Source organism: Cherax quadricarinatus, chromosome 27 (assembly GCF_038502225.1).
Source record: "Cherax quadricarinatus isolate ZL_2023a chromosome 27, ASM3850222v1, whole genome shotgun sequence".
Classification (NCBI taxonomy): domain Eukaryota; kingdom Metazoa; phylum Arthropoda; class Malacostraca; order Decapoda; family Parastacidae; genus Cherax; species Cherax quadricarinatus.
Window position 1 is genome coordinate 1,886,349 of NC_091318.1, and position 17,533 is coordinate 1,903,881.

At 38.2% G+C, this 17,533-nt stretch overlaps 1 protein-coding gene across 1 annotated transcript in view; it reads right to left on the reverse strand.

Annotated features, from left to right (window-relative positions):
- Dhc93AB (Dynein heavy chain at 93AB) overlaps window positions 1-17,533 on the reverse strand; it is a 646,785-nt gene that overhangs the window by 323,741 nt on the left and 305,511 nt on the right. The window contains exon 35 of the mRNA XM_070089003.1: window positions 16,035-16,228. Coding sequence (XP_069945104.1) covers window positions 16,035-16,228 — 194 coding nt within the window. The remainder of the gene's footprint in view (window positions 1-16,034; window positions 16,229-17,533) is intronic.

Consider the following 17,533-nt stretch of genomic DNA (forward strand, 5'->3'; position numbering starts at 1 on the left):
TTTACCAGTATTCCTGGTGATACATATTTCATTTGTAATTAATAGGTCCAGAGCAACTTGTGGATATGACAGAGGTAGGTATCGAAGTGGGACATTTTTTGCAACCTAGGTGTCCCAAATTCCTACTTGTCTAACTGATAAATAATAATTATCTTCGTTCATTTACTGTTATGTACATAATGATACATTCAGATAAATGTAATTTTCCAAATTTAATTTGCCCGTTGATCCGGTTTGAAGGACCAACGGGCAAATTAAATTTGGAAAATTACATTTATCTGAATGTATCATTATGTACATAACAGTAAATGAACAAAGGTAATTATTATTTATCAGTTAGACAAGTAGGAATTTGGGACACCTAGGTTGCAAAAAATGTCCCCCTTTGATACCTACCGCTGTCATATCCACAAGTTGCTCTGGACCTATTAATTACAAATGAAATATATATCACCAGGAATACTGGTAAATATATAAATTTGTGGACTGTATATTAAAATTAAAAAGGATTATATATACACACATTTACCTCTAGAGCACGAAAATTCTTCCCCTTATTCATTAACGTTCTGTTCAGTTCAAAAAAGAATGGCGAGTGTCCTCTGTGCAGGTGCAGGGTTTCCCATTTTTATTATATGCAATATAGGCCATCTATTTACCTATAAATTACCGTATTTCCGGAAAATATACAGTATTTTCCACACTTTTATTAAACAAAAATACCAACCACTCCAACACTATGTCCCCCCCTGCTTTTAACATTTCTGTCATGATCCCGTCAGTTCCAGCTGCTTTACCCCCTTTCATTCTATGTAATGCCTCACGTACCTCCCCCACACTCACGTACTGTTCTTCTTCACTCCTAAAAGATGATATACCTCCCTGGCCAGTGCATGAAATTACCGCCTCCCTTTCTTCGTCGACTTTTAAAAGCTCCTCAAAATATTCTCGCTATTTACCCAAAACCTCCATCTCCCCATCTACTAACTCCCCTTCTCTGTTTTTAACTGACAAATCCATACGTTCCCTAGGCTTTCTTAACTTGTTTAACTCACTCCAAACGTTTTTCTTATTTTCATTAAAATTCCTTGACAGTACCTCTCCCACTCTATCATCCGCTCTCCTTCTGCACTCTCTTCACCTTTCTTTTACTCTCCATATACTCTACTCTTCTTAAAAGACTTCTGCTTTGTAAATACCTCTCATAAGCTATCTTTTTCTCTTTTATCACACCCTTTATTTCATCATTCCTCCAACCGCTCCTCTTTCCTCCTGCACCCACCCTCCTATAACCACAAACTTCTGCCCCACATTCTAATACTGCATTTTTAAAACTATTCCAACCCTCTTCAACCCCCCCACTTCTCATACTTGCATCAGCCCACCTTTCTGCCAATAGTTGCTTATATTTCACCCGAACTTCCTCCTCCCTTAGTTTATACACTTTCACCTCCCTCTTACTTGTTGTTGCCATTTTCCTCTTATCCCATCTACCTCTTACTCTAACTGTAGCTACAACTAGATAATGATTCGATATATAAGTTGCCCCTCTATAAGCGTGTACGCCTTGGAGCCTACCCATCGACCTTTTATCCACCAATACATAATCTAACAAACTACTTTCATTACGTGCTACATCATACCCTGTATATTTATTTATCCTATTTTTCATAAAATATGTATTACTTATTGCCAACCCTCTTTCTACACATAGCTCAATTAAAGGCTCCCCATTTTCATTTACTCCTGGCACCCCAAATTTACCTACTACTCCCCCCACAACATTTTTTCCCACTTTAGCATTAAAATCCCCAACCACAATTAATCTCACACTTGGTTCAAAACTCCCCACGCATTCACTCAACATTTCCCAAAATCTCTCTTCCTCTATACTTCTCTCTTCCCCAGGTGCATATATGCTTACTGTAACCCACTTCTCACACCCAACCTTTATTTTACTCCACATAATCCTTGAAATAATACATTTATAGTTCCTCTTTTCCTGCCATAGCTTATCCTTCAACATTATTGCTACTCCTTCTTTAGCTCTAACTCTATTAGAAACCCCTGACCTAATCCCATTTATTCCTCTCCACTGTAACTCTCCCACCCCCTTCAGCTTTGTTTCACTTAAAGCCAGGACATCCAGCTTCTTCTCATTCATAACATCCACAATCATCTCTTTCTTGTCATTCGCACAACATCCACGCACATTCAGACTTCCCACTTTGACAATTTTCTTCTTCTTATTCTTTTTAGTAATTATTACAGGAAAAGGGGTTACTAGCACATTGTTCCCGGCATTTTAGTTGACTTTTACAACACGCATGGCTTACGGAGGAAAGATTCTTATTTCACTTCCCCATGGATATAAAAGGAAAAGTAATTAGAACAAGAACTAAGATAAAATCAAAGAAAACTCAGTTGAGTGGTTCAGGAATATGAATGATCTCCTTTGCCTGTGGTCGTCCTTTCAGGATTTGGATAGATTCCTGCCGAGATTCAATAAACTTGCTTCGTCCATTAAATTCACAGTTTAATAGAAGTGGATTGCAGACTCTTTCTTTGATGTCTTTATCTACCGAATTGATAGAAACTTTAAATTCACATTATACAGGAAGGTAACCAATGTATGCTCCTACAAATAATATTATTCCAACTTAGAGCAAATGGCACTGTGTTTCACGATGTGCAGTTGTAGCCCTAATTTCAAAATGATGAAATTATGAATATCTATGATATAGCGGTAAGTGTGCAATACCCTAATGATTTTATGGAAAAGGCCTTGATAGTAGCGAGGAAAACTCATTATAGGACTGAACGAAGGATAACCCCAACAAGGTGGAATTTGCTGATTCTTCCATATAATGAGAATCATACGGTTTTGTCTAATGTCCTAGAAGATTCAATATACACATAGTCTTTAAGAATTCAAGGACTGGTAGGAGCATATTTATCAAGAATTAATATACAAACGTGGTAGGTGTATACAAAGTACCTTGCAGCAGATGTAATTTATTTTAATAAATCACGAAACGAGTGGGAGTTTGAACACATGGGAAGCGAGACCTAAAACTCACAGGCCAACACGTTAACCTCAGGTTATATAATTCTTATTAGAGCGAGGTGGCTGAGTACCTAATATACTGGCCGGTGAGTTTTAGGAGTCTTTGCCATGGGTTTAAGCACTGCCCATTCCCTGATTTGTATGCAATCGTGTTATTACGATTTAGTGAGTTTTAATTTATTTTACGTGGACAAACAGGTACCTAGATTAACACAACATTAACATTCCATGTAGACAGTACTAGAATCAAACTCCTTATATTATATAACAATAGCTTAGTCTTGAACAGACTCAAATAATTCTTAGTTGAGGCCATTGTACATAATTTTATACCTGATAATGTCACGAATATTGATTGTTTTACTTGCTGTGACACAGCACGAACGTTAAGATATATGCCTGTCTCTTATTTATTTATTTATTTTTTTTTTTATTTGGACCTGATACATAGTTGTACAAAAAAAATAGTGATTGAGTGTACATGCCAAAAGCCCCTTGTATGCAGAGCATTATGGGCAGCTTAAACTTAACTTAAGATTAACTAAGCAATGGTACATTCAGTGGTAAAAATGACAGTAAACAAATTACAACATGAAGTACAAATGAGTACTTCAAATAAGAAGCATTAAAGTTGTACAAATTTGTAGCATAACAATTTATAATATAATCGAATCAGATCGAGTAAAATCAATGATTTGTAGTGCAGAAACAGGTCATGTGGTCATTAGATGAGTTGCTGTGTATTCAAGAGAATAGAGTATTCTATTAGGTAATGTAATTAAAAAAAGTTTGATAGGGTCACAGGTTACACATTTATGAAATACAGTTATTCATTATTTATTTAGTTGTGGTTGAGTTAAGTGGTTTTTAAGAAGAGTCTTGAATTGATAAACAGACAGTATTTCTTTTATATTCACAGGTAATGAATTCCAGATTTTTGGGCTTTTTATGTGCATTGAGTTTCTACATAGGGTGAGATGGCTTGGAACAGTTGTAGTGTTAGATAATTTTGTCTCAGAATAGTTTAGGTTGTTGCTCTGATGTTACATATTTGTGTGAGTGACATTGCCAATACTGTGGGCGTGTTCTCCCTTTTTACTCCAGGAAGATTTGGATAAATTAATATCTTGGTCCGAATAATGGCAGATGAGGTTCAATGTGGACAAGTGTAAATTTCTAGTCTATGGGAATGAAAATAACCCTCGAAGTTATAAACTAGGTGAAGCAGAGCTTGATCATACAGAGTGTGAAAAGGACTTGGGAGTCATGGTAAGCAGAAATCTAAAGCCAAGACAACAGCGCCTAAGTGTATGCAATAAGGCTAACAGATTGCTAGAATTTATTTATAAGTGGTTATGGGCACAAACAAAGGTGATATTAATAAAATACTGAGGATCTCGAATCAGGTAAGAACCAGAAATAATGGATTTAATTTAGATAAATTTAGCTTTAAAAAGGACATAGGTAGGTACTGGTTTTCAAACAGAGTTGTGGATGCATGGAACAGTCGTCCGAGTAAGGTAATCGAGGCTAGGACCCCGGAAAGCTTAAAAAAATGAAATAATATGAGGGGAAAGGGGCTGTGTTTGACTGGAGTCGTGGGTACGGCACCAATCAGACGTGGGTAGCATTGAGAAGGGATGGTCATTTAGCAAGAACTCATTTAAAATTAAGTCGTTTCTAAAATTTTCTCTTATACGTTTAAACATACATTTTTTTCATTTATGTTAATATAAAAATTAATAATTTTGTACCAAAAGAACGTTAGAAAACTTACCTAATCTTATTAGAACAAGCACAATTTAATTTAGCCTAATCCAACTAAATATATTTTAGATAAGTTTACAATAATTTAATTATAAACAAACACAATGAAATATATTTTCTTCGTTAGGCTCAGAATGATTATTTGTAGATGAATGGTTCAGAGAACCGACATGTTGATAAATTAGACACATGTGCAACTCTTGGGTATCTTTATTGAGGAAACGTTTCGCCACACAGTGGCTTCATCAGTCCATACAAAGGAGAATCTTGAAGAACAGGAGGAGAATGAGGTAATCAGTCCCTCAACCTTGAGTCGATGTGGTCAGTCCATCAATCTTGAATAGAATACGGCATACGTGCTGAGAAGGAGCTTATAAACCGTTGGCAGGAGAGGTGAAGCAGTCATAGGTCGTGTAACATTTGTTCAATGTTGAAGTAGGTCGTGCCCAAGAATTAGGCAAGCGAAGAATTTCCAAGTATTAAGATCCCAAGAAGTTGCAGTGTCTGACAGGTTTGTAGATGAATGGTTCAGAGAACCGACATGTTGATAAATTAGACACATGTGCAACTCTTGGGTATCTTTATTGAGGAAACGTTTCGCCACACAGTGGCTTCATCAGTCCATACAAAGGAGAATCTTTGTATGGACTGATGAAGCCACTGTGTGGCGAAACGTTTCCTCAATAAAGATACCCAAGAGTTGCATATGTGTCTAATTTATCAACATGTCGGTTCTCTGAACCATTCATCTACAAACCTGTCAGACACTGCAACTTCTTGGGATCTTAATACTTGGGAATTCTTCGCTTGCCTAATTCTTGGGCACAACCTACTTCAACATTGAACAAATGTTACACGACCTATGACTGCTTCACCTCTCCTGCCAACGGTTTATAAGCTCCTTCTCAGCACGTATGCCGTATTCTATTCAAGATTGATGGACTGACCACATCGACTCAAGGTTGAGGGACTGATTACCTCATTCTCCTCCTGTTCTTCAAGATTCTCCTTTGTATGGACTGATGAAGCCACTGTGTGGCGAAACGTTTCCTCAATAAAGATACCCAAGAGTTGCACATGTGTCTAATTCAGAATGATTATTGCATACATAAATTTTCGCTTGCCTTATTCGGCAAGACGATCGTTGCTATTTAAGCCAAAATCGCAAGTTTTACCTACTGGACACGACATATATACATATGTGCAGAACAAGCCACAAGAGGATGGAAATCTTTAGCTCAAGATCTTTCGCACTCTCCGTGCATCGTCAGGAGTGATACACTGAAAGACAACCTAATATTGGCCAAACTCTAGCTACCTTACCTTTTGTGTGGGAGTTAATATACAGTGGGAGGTGCATATATTGGATGATGCATGTGGTAGACAAAATGGCGTCTCCATTTACCGCTTCACGTTTTATGCTGATGTTGTTAACATCACTTAGTCTTAACTACTAACCCTTGGAACATTTCCAGTTTTAACTTCGTAAACCATATTAGTCAGTTTCTCCCTTGCCGCAAATACACTGGAATTCAAAGTGAATAGGCGCAGCAAGATGGAAGAGATCCACGTCATTTTAGAGGACCTTCTTGTGTCAAGTGCCGAAACAGGGTTGTGTACACCCACGTATGAAAGATGGGCAACCTGCATTTTACAAAGTGCTGCTTCTGCTGGATTGCTTGTAGGACATTGTTGCAGGGGCTTCTGGTGCTGAAGGTGTGAGAACCTGCCACTGACTAGTGCCACTGGTGAAGCCAGGGTCATGGGTCATGTACCATACCGAACTACCTGGATGATCTGGTAGTATTTATTTCTGGTTAAATGGGGAGGAAAATAACATGACTTGGAAGCTCTTTTTAAAGAGTTTTACATATTCCCAGTTTATAATTGTCCGACTGGTTTGCATACGTTATTAATCATCCATAGAAAAGTTTAGGAGTTTTTCTAACATAAACTTTAGAATGGAGAGCATCGTAAAAAAAGTAGGTGAGTTTGGGAGGGCTAAGCTTCTAGTGAATACCAAGACGGCATCATGTGCATCAGTATTTCTAATTCGGCCTTTCATCTTCTTTGAGATTAGATAATTTTTCCCATGGTTCTTGACAATAAAGCTCACCTCTTAAATTTTCTTACTCTCATGTGTTGTAACGATGCAGTCTTATGCATCATCTAAATGTTGTATCTTCCTTTAATTAACCGACCAATTATACACATGAAGTACTTAGCCTGAGGAGATGATTGTTAGGAAAAAATGCTTATTATGTGAAAAGATTTTACGATCTGACTGTTGATAAAAACGTAAGAGTCAGAGGATGTAATCAGAAGCGCTCATCATCCATCAGCGGTGATGAGCCTCTGATATATTCACAATACTCAAGTTTATTAGCTGATTTTGAGAGTTTGTGAGAATGTTTACATGTCTCAAGAACAATGAGATTTTCATGGAATATTAGGGCAAGATAATACAAGCAACAATAAATCAGGTTAAGACGTTACTCAACTTTCTCACACATTTTCCTGAGTCCCGTGTCACACTCCCTGCCATCAACAAGTGTTACATTTATTATGCTATAACTTTCCAAATCACCTTAATATACTCTAATATTGGCTTGTTGCCATATAGAAATTTCGGGACTTAATTCACTTGTCATCAGTTTGTGGTTATTACCACAATTACATTCTTTATGAGTTAATGAAAACATTTTCAAACTGAAGTCTGATAAGCGTGAGAATACGAGCCAGTCTCACAAGCCACCATAATGTAAATGGTCACAAAGAATCCTAGAAACAAACTGCTGTTTACTGTTGCATAGCAAGAACAGCGACAGGGGTAATCTTAGGATTTTTATCACTTCTTAAAGTTGTTTACTGTCCTTCATGATGGATTGGTAGTGACTTAGACATCGTGAATTATGATGGATTGGTAGTGACTTAGGTATCGTGAATTATGATGGATTGGTAGCGACTTAGGTATCGTGAATTATGACGGATTGGTAGTGACTTAGGTATCGTGAATTATGATGGATTGGTAGGGACTTAGGCATCGTGAATTATGATGGATTGGTAGTGACTTAGGCATCGTGAATTATGATGGATTGGTAGTGACTTAGGCATCGTGAATTATGATGGATTGGTAGTGACTTAGGTATCGTGAATTATGATGGATTGGTAGTGACTTAGGCATCGTGAATTATGATGGATTGGTAGTGACTTAGGCATCGTGAATTATGATGGATTGGTAGTGACTTAGGTATCGTGAATTATGATGGATTGGTAGTGACTTAGGTATCGTGAATTATGATGGATTGGTAGTGACTTAGGTATCGTGAATTATGATGGATTGGTAGTGACTTAGGTATCGTGAATTATGATGGATTGGTAGTGACTTAGGCATCGTGAATTATGATGGATTGGTAGTGACTTAGGCATCGTGAATTATGATGGATTGGTAGTGACTTAGGTATCGTGAATTATGATGGATTGGTAGTGACTTAGGTATCGTGAATTATGATGGATTGGTAGTGACTTAGGCATCGTGAATTATGATGGATTGGTAGTGACTTAGGTATCGTGAATCATGATGGATTGGTAGTGACTTAGGCATCGTGAATTATGATGGATTGGTAGTGACTTAGGTATCGTGAATTATGATGGATTGGTAGTGACTTAGGCATCGTGAATTATGATGGATTGGTAGTGACTTAGGTATCGTGAATTATGATGGATTGGTAGTGACTTAGGCATCGTGAATTATGATGGATTGGTAGTGACTTAGGCATCGTGAATTATGATGGATTGGTAGTGACTTAGGTATCGTGAATTATGATGGATTGGTAGTGACTTAGGCATCGTGAATTATGATGGATTGGTAGTGACTTAGGCATCGTGAATTATGATGGATTGGTAGTGACTTAGGTATCGTGAATTATGATGGATTGGTAGTGACTTAGGCATCGTGAATTATGATGGATTGGTAGTGACTTAGGCATCGTGAATTATGATGGATTGGTAGTGACTTAGGTATCGTGAATTATGATGGATTGGTAGTGACTTAGGCATCGTGAATTATGATGGATTGGTAGTGACTTAGGTATCGTGAATTATGATGGATTGGTAGTGACTTAGGCATCGTGAATTATGATGGATTGGTAGTGACTTAGGCATCGTGAATTATGATCGATTGGTAGTGACTTAGGTATCGTGAATTATGATGGATTGGTAGCGACTTAGGTATTGTGAATTATGATGGATTGGTAGTGGCTTAGGCATCGTGAATTATGATGGATTGGTAGTGACTTAGGCATCGTGAATTATGATGGATTGGTAGTGACTTAGGTATCGTGAATTATGATGGATTGGTAGTGACTTAGGCATCGTGAATTATGATGGATTGGTAGTGACTTAGGTATCGTGAATTATGATGGATTGGTAGTGACTTAGGTATCGTGAATTATGATGGATTGGTAGTGACTTAGGCATCGTGAATTATGATGGATTCGTAGTGACTTAGGTATCGTGAATTATGATGGATTGGTAGTGACTTAGGCATCGTGAATTATGATGGATTGGTAGTGACTTAGGTAACGTGAATTATGATGGATTGGTAGTGACTTAGGTATCGTGAATTATGATGGATTGGCAGTGACTTAGGTATCGTGAATTATGATGGATTGGTAGTGACTTAGGTATGGTGAATTATGATGGATTGGTAGTGACTTAGGTATCGTGAATTATGATGGATTGGTAGTGACTTAGGTATCGTGAATTATGATGGATTGGTAGTGACTTAGGTATCGTGAATTATGATGGATTGGTAGTGACTTAGGTATCGTGAATTATGATGGATTGGTAGTGACATAGGCATCGTGAATTATGATGGATTGGTAGTGACTTAGGTATCGTGAATTATGATGGATTGGTAGTGACTTAGGTATGGTGAATTATGATGGATTGGTAGTGACTTAGGTATCGTGAATTATGATGGATTGGGAGTGACTTAGGTATCGTGAATTATGATGGATTGGTAGTGACTTAGGTATCGTGAATCATGATGGATTGGTAGTGACTTAGGCATAGTGAATTATGATGGATTGGTAGTGACTTAGGTATCGTGAATTATGATGGATTGGTAGTGACTTAGGCATCGTGAATTATGATGGATTGGTAGTGACTTAGGTATCGTGAATTATGATGGATTGGTAGTGACTTAGGCATCGTGAATTATGATGGATTGGTAGTGACTTAGGCATCGTGAATTATGATGGATTGGTAGTGACTTAGGTATCGTGAATTATGATGGATTGGTAGTGACTTAGGCATCGTGAATTATGATGGATTGGTAGTGACTTAGGCATCGTGAATTATGATGGATTGGTAGTGACTTAGGTATCGTGAATTATGATGGATTGGTAGTGACTTAGGCATCGTGAATTATGATGGATTGGTAGTGACTTAGGCATCGTGAATTATGATGGATTGGTAGTGACTTAGGTATCGTGAATTATGATGGATTGGTAGTGACTTAGGCATCGTGAATTATGATGGATTGGTAGTGACTTAGGCATCGTGAATTATGATGGATTGGTAGTGACTTAGGTATCGTGAATTATGATGGATTGGTAGTGACTTAGGTATCGTGAATTATGATGGATTGGTAGTGACTTAGGCATCGTGAATTATGATGGATTCGTAGTGACTTAGGTATCGTGAATTATGATGGATTGGTAGTGACTTAGGCATCGTGAATTATGATGGATTGGTAGTGACTTAGGTAACGTGAATTATGATGGATTGGTAGTGACTTAGGTATCGTGAATTATGATGGATTGGCAGTGACTTAGGTATCGTGAATTATGATGGATTGGTAGTGACTTAGGTATGGTGAATTATGATGGATTGGTAGTGACTTAGGTATCGTGAATTATGATGGATTGGTAGTGACTTAGGTATCGTGAATTATGATGGATTGGTAGTGACTTAGGTATCGTGAATTATGATGGATTGGTAGTGACTTAGGTATCGTGAATTATGATGGATTGGTAGTGACATAGGCATCGTGAATTATGATGGATTGGTAGTGACTTAGGTATCGTGAATTATGATGGATTGGTAGTGACTTAGGTATGGTGAATTATGATGGATTGGTAGTGACTTAGGTATCGTGAATTATGATGGATTGGGAGTGACTTAGGTATCGTGAATTATGATGGATTGGTAGTGACTTAGGTATCGTGAATCATGATGGATTGGTAGTGACTTAGGCATCGTGAATTATGATGGATTGGTAGTGACTTAGGTATCGTGAATTATGATGGATTGGTAGTGACTTAGGCATCGTGAATTATGATGGATTGGTAGTGACTTAGGTATCGTGAATTATGATGGATTGGTAGTGACTTAGGCATCGTGAATTATGATGGATTGGTAGTGACTTAGGCATCGTGAATTATGATGGATTGGTAGTGACTTAGGTATCGTGAATTATGATGGATTGGTAGTGACTTAGGCATCGTGAATTATGATGGATTGGTAGTGACTTAGGCATCGTGAATTATGATGGATTGGTAGTGACTTAGGTATCGTGAATTATGATGGATTGGTAGTGACTTAGGCATCGTGAATTATGATGGATTGGTAGTGACTTAGGTATCGTGAATTATGATGGATTGGTAGTGACTTAGGCATCGTGAATTATGATGGATTGGTAGTGACTTAGGTATCGTGAATTATGATGGATTGGTAGTGACTTAGGCATCGTGAATTATGATGGATTGGTAGTGACTTAGGTATCGTGAATTATGATGGATTGGTAGCGACGTAGGTATTGTGAATTATGATGGATTGGTAGTGGCTTAGGCATCGTGAATTATGATGGATTGGTAGTGACTTAGGCATCGTGAATTATGATGGATTGGTAGTGACTTAGGCATCGTGAATTATGATGGATTGGTAGTGACTTAGGTATCGTGAATTATGATGGATTGGTAGTGACTTAGGCATCGTGAATTATGATGGATTGGTAGTGACTTAGGCATCGTGAATTATGATGGATTGGTAGTGACTTAGGTATCGTGAATTATGATGGATTGGTAGTGACTTAGGCATCGTGAATTATGATGGATTGGTAGTGACTTAGGTATCGTGAATTATGATGGATTGGTAGTGACTTAGGCATCGTGAATTATGATGGATTGGTAGTGACTTAGGCATCGTGAATTATGATCGATTGGTAGTGACTTAGGTATCGTGAATTATGATGGATTGGTAGCTTATGTATTGTGAATTATGATGGATTGGTAGTGGCTTAGGCATCGTGAATTATGATGGATTGGTAGTGACTTAGGCATCGTGAATTATGATGGATTGGTAGTGACTTAGGTATCGTGAATTATGATGGATTGGTAGTGACTTAGGCATCGTGAATTATGATGGATTGGTAGTGACTTAGGTATCGTGAATTATGATGGATTGGTAGTGACTTAGGTATCGTGAATTATGATGGATTGGTAGTGACTTAGGCATCGTGAATTATGATGGATTGGTAGTGACTTAGGTATCGTGAATTATGATGGATTGGTAGTGACTTAGGCATCGTGAATTATGATGGATTGGTAGTGACTTAGGTATCGTGAATTATGATGGATTGGTAGTGACTTAGGTATCGTGAATTATGATGGATTGGTAGTGACTTAGGTATCGTGAATTATGATGGATTGGTAGTGACTTAGGTATCGTGAATTATGATGGATTGGTAGTGACTTAGGTATCGTGAATTATGATGGATTGGTAGTGACTTAGGTATCGTGAATTATGATGGATTGGTAGTGACTTAGGTATCGTGAATTATGATGGATTGGTAGTGACTTAGGTATCGTGAATTATGATGGATTGGTAGTGACTTAGGTATCGTGAATTATGATGGATTGGTAGTGACTTAGGTATCGTGAATTATGATGGATTGGTAGTGACTTAGGTATCGTGAATTATGATGGATTGGTAGTGACTTAGGTATCGTGAATTATGATGGATTGGTAGTGACTTAGGTATCGTGAATTATGATGGATTGGTAGTGACTTAGGTATCGTGAATTATGATGGATTGGTAGTGACTTAGGTATCGTGAATTATGATGGATTGGTAGTGACTTAGGCATCGTGAATTATGATGGATTGGTAGTGACTTAGGCATCGTGAATTATGATGGATTGGTAGTGACTTAGGTATCGTGAATTATGATGGATTGGTAGTGACTTAGGCATCGTGAATTATGATGGATTGGTAGTGACTTAGGTATCGTGAATTATGATGGATTGGTAGTGACTTAGGCATCGTGAATTATGATGGATTGGTAGTGACTTAGGTATCGTGAATTATGATGGATTGGTAGTGACTTAGGTATCGTGAATTATGATGGATTGGTAGTGACTTAGGCATCGTGAATTATGATGGATTGGTAGTGACTTAGGTATTATGATGGATTGGTAGTGACAATTATGATGGATTGGTAGTGACTTAGGCATGAATTATGATGGATTGGTAGCGACTTAGGTATCGTGAATTATGATGGATTGGTAGTGACTTAGGCATCGTGAATTATGATGGATTGGTAGTGACTTAGGCATCGTGAATTATGATGGATTGGTAGTGACTTAGGTAGTGAATTATGATGGATTGGTAGTGACTTAGGTATCGTGAATTATGATGGATTGGTAGTGACTTAGGCATCGTGAATTATGATGGATTGGTAGTATCGACTTAGGCATCGTGAATTATGATGGATTGGTAGTGACTTAGGTATCGTGAATTATGATGGATTGGCTTAGTGACTTAGGTATCGTGAATTATGATGGATTGGTAGTGACTTAGGCATCGTGAATTATGATGGATTGGTAGTGACTTAGGCATCGTGAATTATGATGGATTGGTAGTGACTTAGGTAATTATGATGGATTGGTAGTGACGTGAATTATGATGGATTGGTAGTGACTTAGGTATCGTGAATTATGATGGATTGGTAGTGACTTAGGTATCGTGAATTATGATGGATTGGTAGTGACTTAGGTATCGTGAATTATGATGGATTGGTAGTGACTTAGGCATCGTGAATTATGATGGATTGGTAGTGACTTAGGTATCGTGAATTATGATGGATTGGTAGTGACTTAGGTATCGTGAATTATGATGGATTGGTAGTGACTTAGGTATCGTGAATTATGATGGATTGGTAGTGACTTAGGTATCGTGAATTATGATGGATTGGTAGTGACTTAGGTATCGTGAATTATGATGGATTGGTAGTGACTTAATTATGTATCGTGAATTATGATGGATTGGTAGTGACTTAGGCATCGTGAATTATGATGGATTGGTAGTGACTTAGGTATCGTGAATTATGATGGATTGGTAGTGACTTAGGTATCGTGAATTATGATGGATTGGTAGTGACTTAGGCATCGTGAATTATGATGGATTGGTAGTGACTTAGGCATCGTGAATTATGATGGATTGGTAGTGACTTAGGCATCGTGAATTATGATGGATTGGTAGTGACTTAGGTATCGTGAATTATGATGGATTGGTAGTGACTTAGGCATCGTGAATTATGATGGATTGGTAGTGACTTAGGTATCGTGAATTATGATGGATTGGTAGTGACTTAGGTATCGTGAATTATGATGGATTGGTAGTGACTTAGGTCGTGAATTATGATGGATTGGTAGTGACTTAGGTGTGAATTATGATGGATTGGTAGTGACTTAGGTATCGTGAATTATGATGGATTGGTAGTGACTTAGGTATCGTGAATTATGATGGATTGGTAGTGACTTAGGCATCGTGAATTATGATGGATTGGTAGTGACTTAGGCATCGTGAATTATGATGGATTGGTAGTGACTTAGGCATCGTGAATTATGACGGATTGGTAGTGACTTAGGTATCGTGAATTATGATGGATTGGTAGTGACTTAGGCATCGTGAATTATGATGGATTGGTAGTGACTTAGGCATCGTGAATTATGATGGATTGGTAGTGACTTAGGCATCGTGAATTATGATGGATTGGTAGTGACTTAGGCATCGTGAATTATGATGGATTGGTAGTGACTTAGGTATCGTGAATTATGATGGATTGGTAGTGACTTAGGCATCGTGAATTATGATGGATTGGTAGTGACTTAGGTATCGTGAATTATGATGGATTGGTAGTGACTTAGGTATCGTGAATTATGATGGATTGGTAGTGACTTAGGCATCGTGAATTATGATGGATTGGTAGTGACTTAGGTATCGTGAATTATGATGGATTGGTAGTGACTTAGGTATCGTGAATTATGATGGATTGGTAGTGACTTAGGCATCGTGAATTATGATGGATTGGTAGTGACTTAGGCATCGTGAATTATGATGGATTGGTAGTGACTTAGGCATCGTGAATTATGATGGATTGGTAGTGACTTAGGCATCGTGAATTATGACGGATTGGTAGTGACTTAGGTATCGTGAATTATGATGGATTGGTAGTGACTTAGGCATCGTGAATTATGATGGATTGGTAGTGACTTAGGTATCGTGAATTATGATGGATTGGTAGTGACTTAGGTATCGTGAATTATGATGGATTGGTAGTGACTTAGGTATCGTGAATTATGATGGATTGGTAGTGACTTAGGCATCGTGAATTATGATGGATTGGTAGTGACTTAGGCATCGTGAATTATGATGGATTGGTAGTGACTTAGGTATCGTGAATTATGATGGATTGGTAGTGACTTAGGCATCGTGAATTATGATGGATTGGTAGTGACTTAGGCATCGTGAATTATGATGGATTGGTAGTGACTTAGGTATCGTGAATCATGATGGATTGGTAGTGACTTAGGTATCGTGAATCATGATGGATTGGTAGTGACTTACAAGGCAACATGAATAATGAATTATTTATTAAGAATATTATTACCATTATTACTACAAATTATATTGATTTTATATCTCCTCTTATTCAGAATTTTATTATTTTCATTGTTATTATTATTATTATTATTATTATTATTATTATTATTATTATTATTATTATTATTATTATTGGCATCATTATCATCAGTGATTTTAGCATTAAATAATACTGCAAAAAAATGTTGAATGGTTAAACATTTTTCCTGTCAAGCTGTCACATATCTTACTTCTTGTAGAAGACAGTTTTACCTGACTGCGAAGACGCTAAAGTGTCGCTGCAGTCGTGCGTTGATAGTGAAGGAGCCAGCAGTGGGGTTCATGGCTCCCACGTATTGCACGTTGTGTACCTCCTTCAAGGTGTGCTTCGTTCGGTCGTACCAGTGACCGTAATCCAGGTGCTGCCTGAGGAGTGTGTGGGGCTGAACTGTGCCGTACTGGTCGACCTGATGGGGGCAGAGAGGTGAGGCGTATTCAAAGAAGTGTTTGAAACGTGTGTACTCGTTAACCTCGTAGAACAGGGAGAAATAACGTAAGTAAAGTACTCACAGAGAAATGAGTAATGATTCACGTAGCAGAATAGAAGTATTAGGAAAGTCAATACATAACCTAAGTAAAATATGTTGAATCTCCTGGTGAGGTAAAGAGAGTAAAGGTAGCTAAAACACTACTTGAGAAGTGTACTAGTCCCTGCGAAGAAAAGTGCAAACAATCTTTATAAAATGCTTCCTAGTTATTACTCAGCTGCAAGGTTTAGGCTATACTCCATTCCAAAATCATAAATGCAAGGTATGAGCCGCCCTTGTAGACATTTTTATAGTTGTGCTACGTTGACTGACGCATCATTTTCAAACGTCATCTCATAATGATTTCCACATGGTGTTCCCAAAAAATATTTTGGGAGGCAGCGCCTCTTAGCGGTATCATATCTGACCGCTTCATATAATTTATTAGAAGTAAACCTAAGTTGCATACACTGTCTCCTGATAATGTGAGCATGAAGGTTTGAGCTCCCACATTCTCTGATGAGAAGACAGGTGCAAGAGCGTGAGTCTCCGCGCACCTGCCTCCTGAAGGGCAGGAGCAAGGGGTGTGAGCTTTCACACTTGCCACCTAACAATCTGTGTGCAGGTGTACGAGTTTTCCACTGAGTCCCCCACACCTGCCTCCTGAGGATGGTTGGAGGGGGATGAGTGCCCCACTTCTACCTCCTGAAAGGGTGTGAAAGCAAAAGTCCCCCTCATTTCCCTATTGTCAGTCAATGTGCAGGGGCATGAGTCTCCGACTGAGTCCCCATACCCACTTATTGTCAAGAATGGTATCGTGGCATGACTCTACCCTTCCTGCCTCCTGAAAAGACGGGTTCAGGGCATAACTCAAGGCAGGTGTGGAGATGATAGATACACACACAAGGAAGGTGTGAGGATGAAATATACACACACATGGCCGGTGTGAGGTTGAAATATACACACACAAGGCAGGGGAGAGGATGAAATATACACACAATGTAGGTGTGAGGATAAAATATACACACACAAGGTAGGTGTGAGGATGAAATATACACACACAAGACAGGTGTGAGGTTGAAATATACACACACAAGGCAGGTGAGAAGATGAAATATACACACAAGGCAGGTGAGAGGATGAAACATACACACAAGGTAGGTGTGAGGATGAAATATACATACACAAGGCAGGTATGAGGATGAAATACACACACACAAGGCAGATGTGAGGATGAAATATACA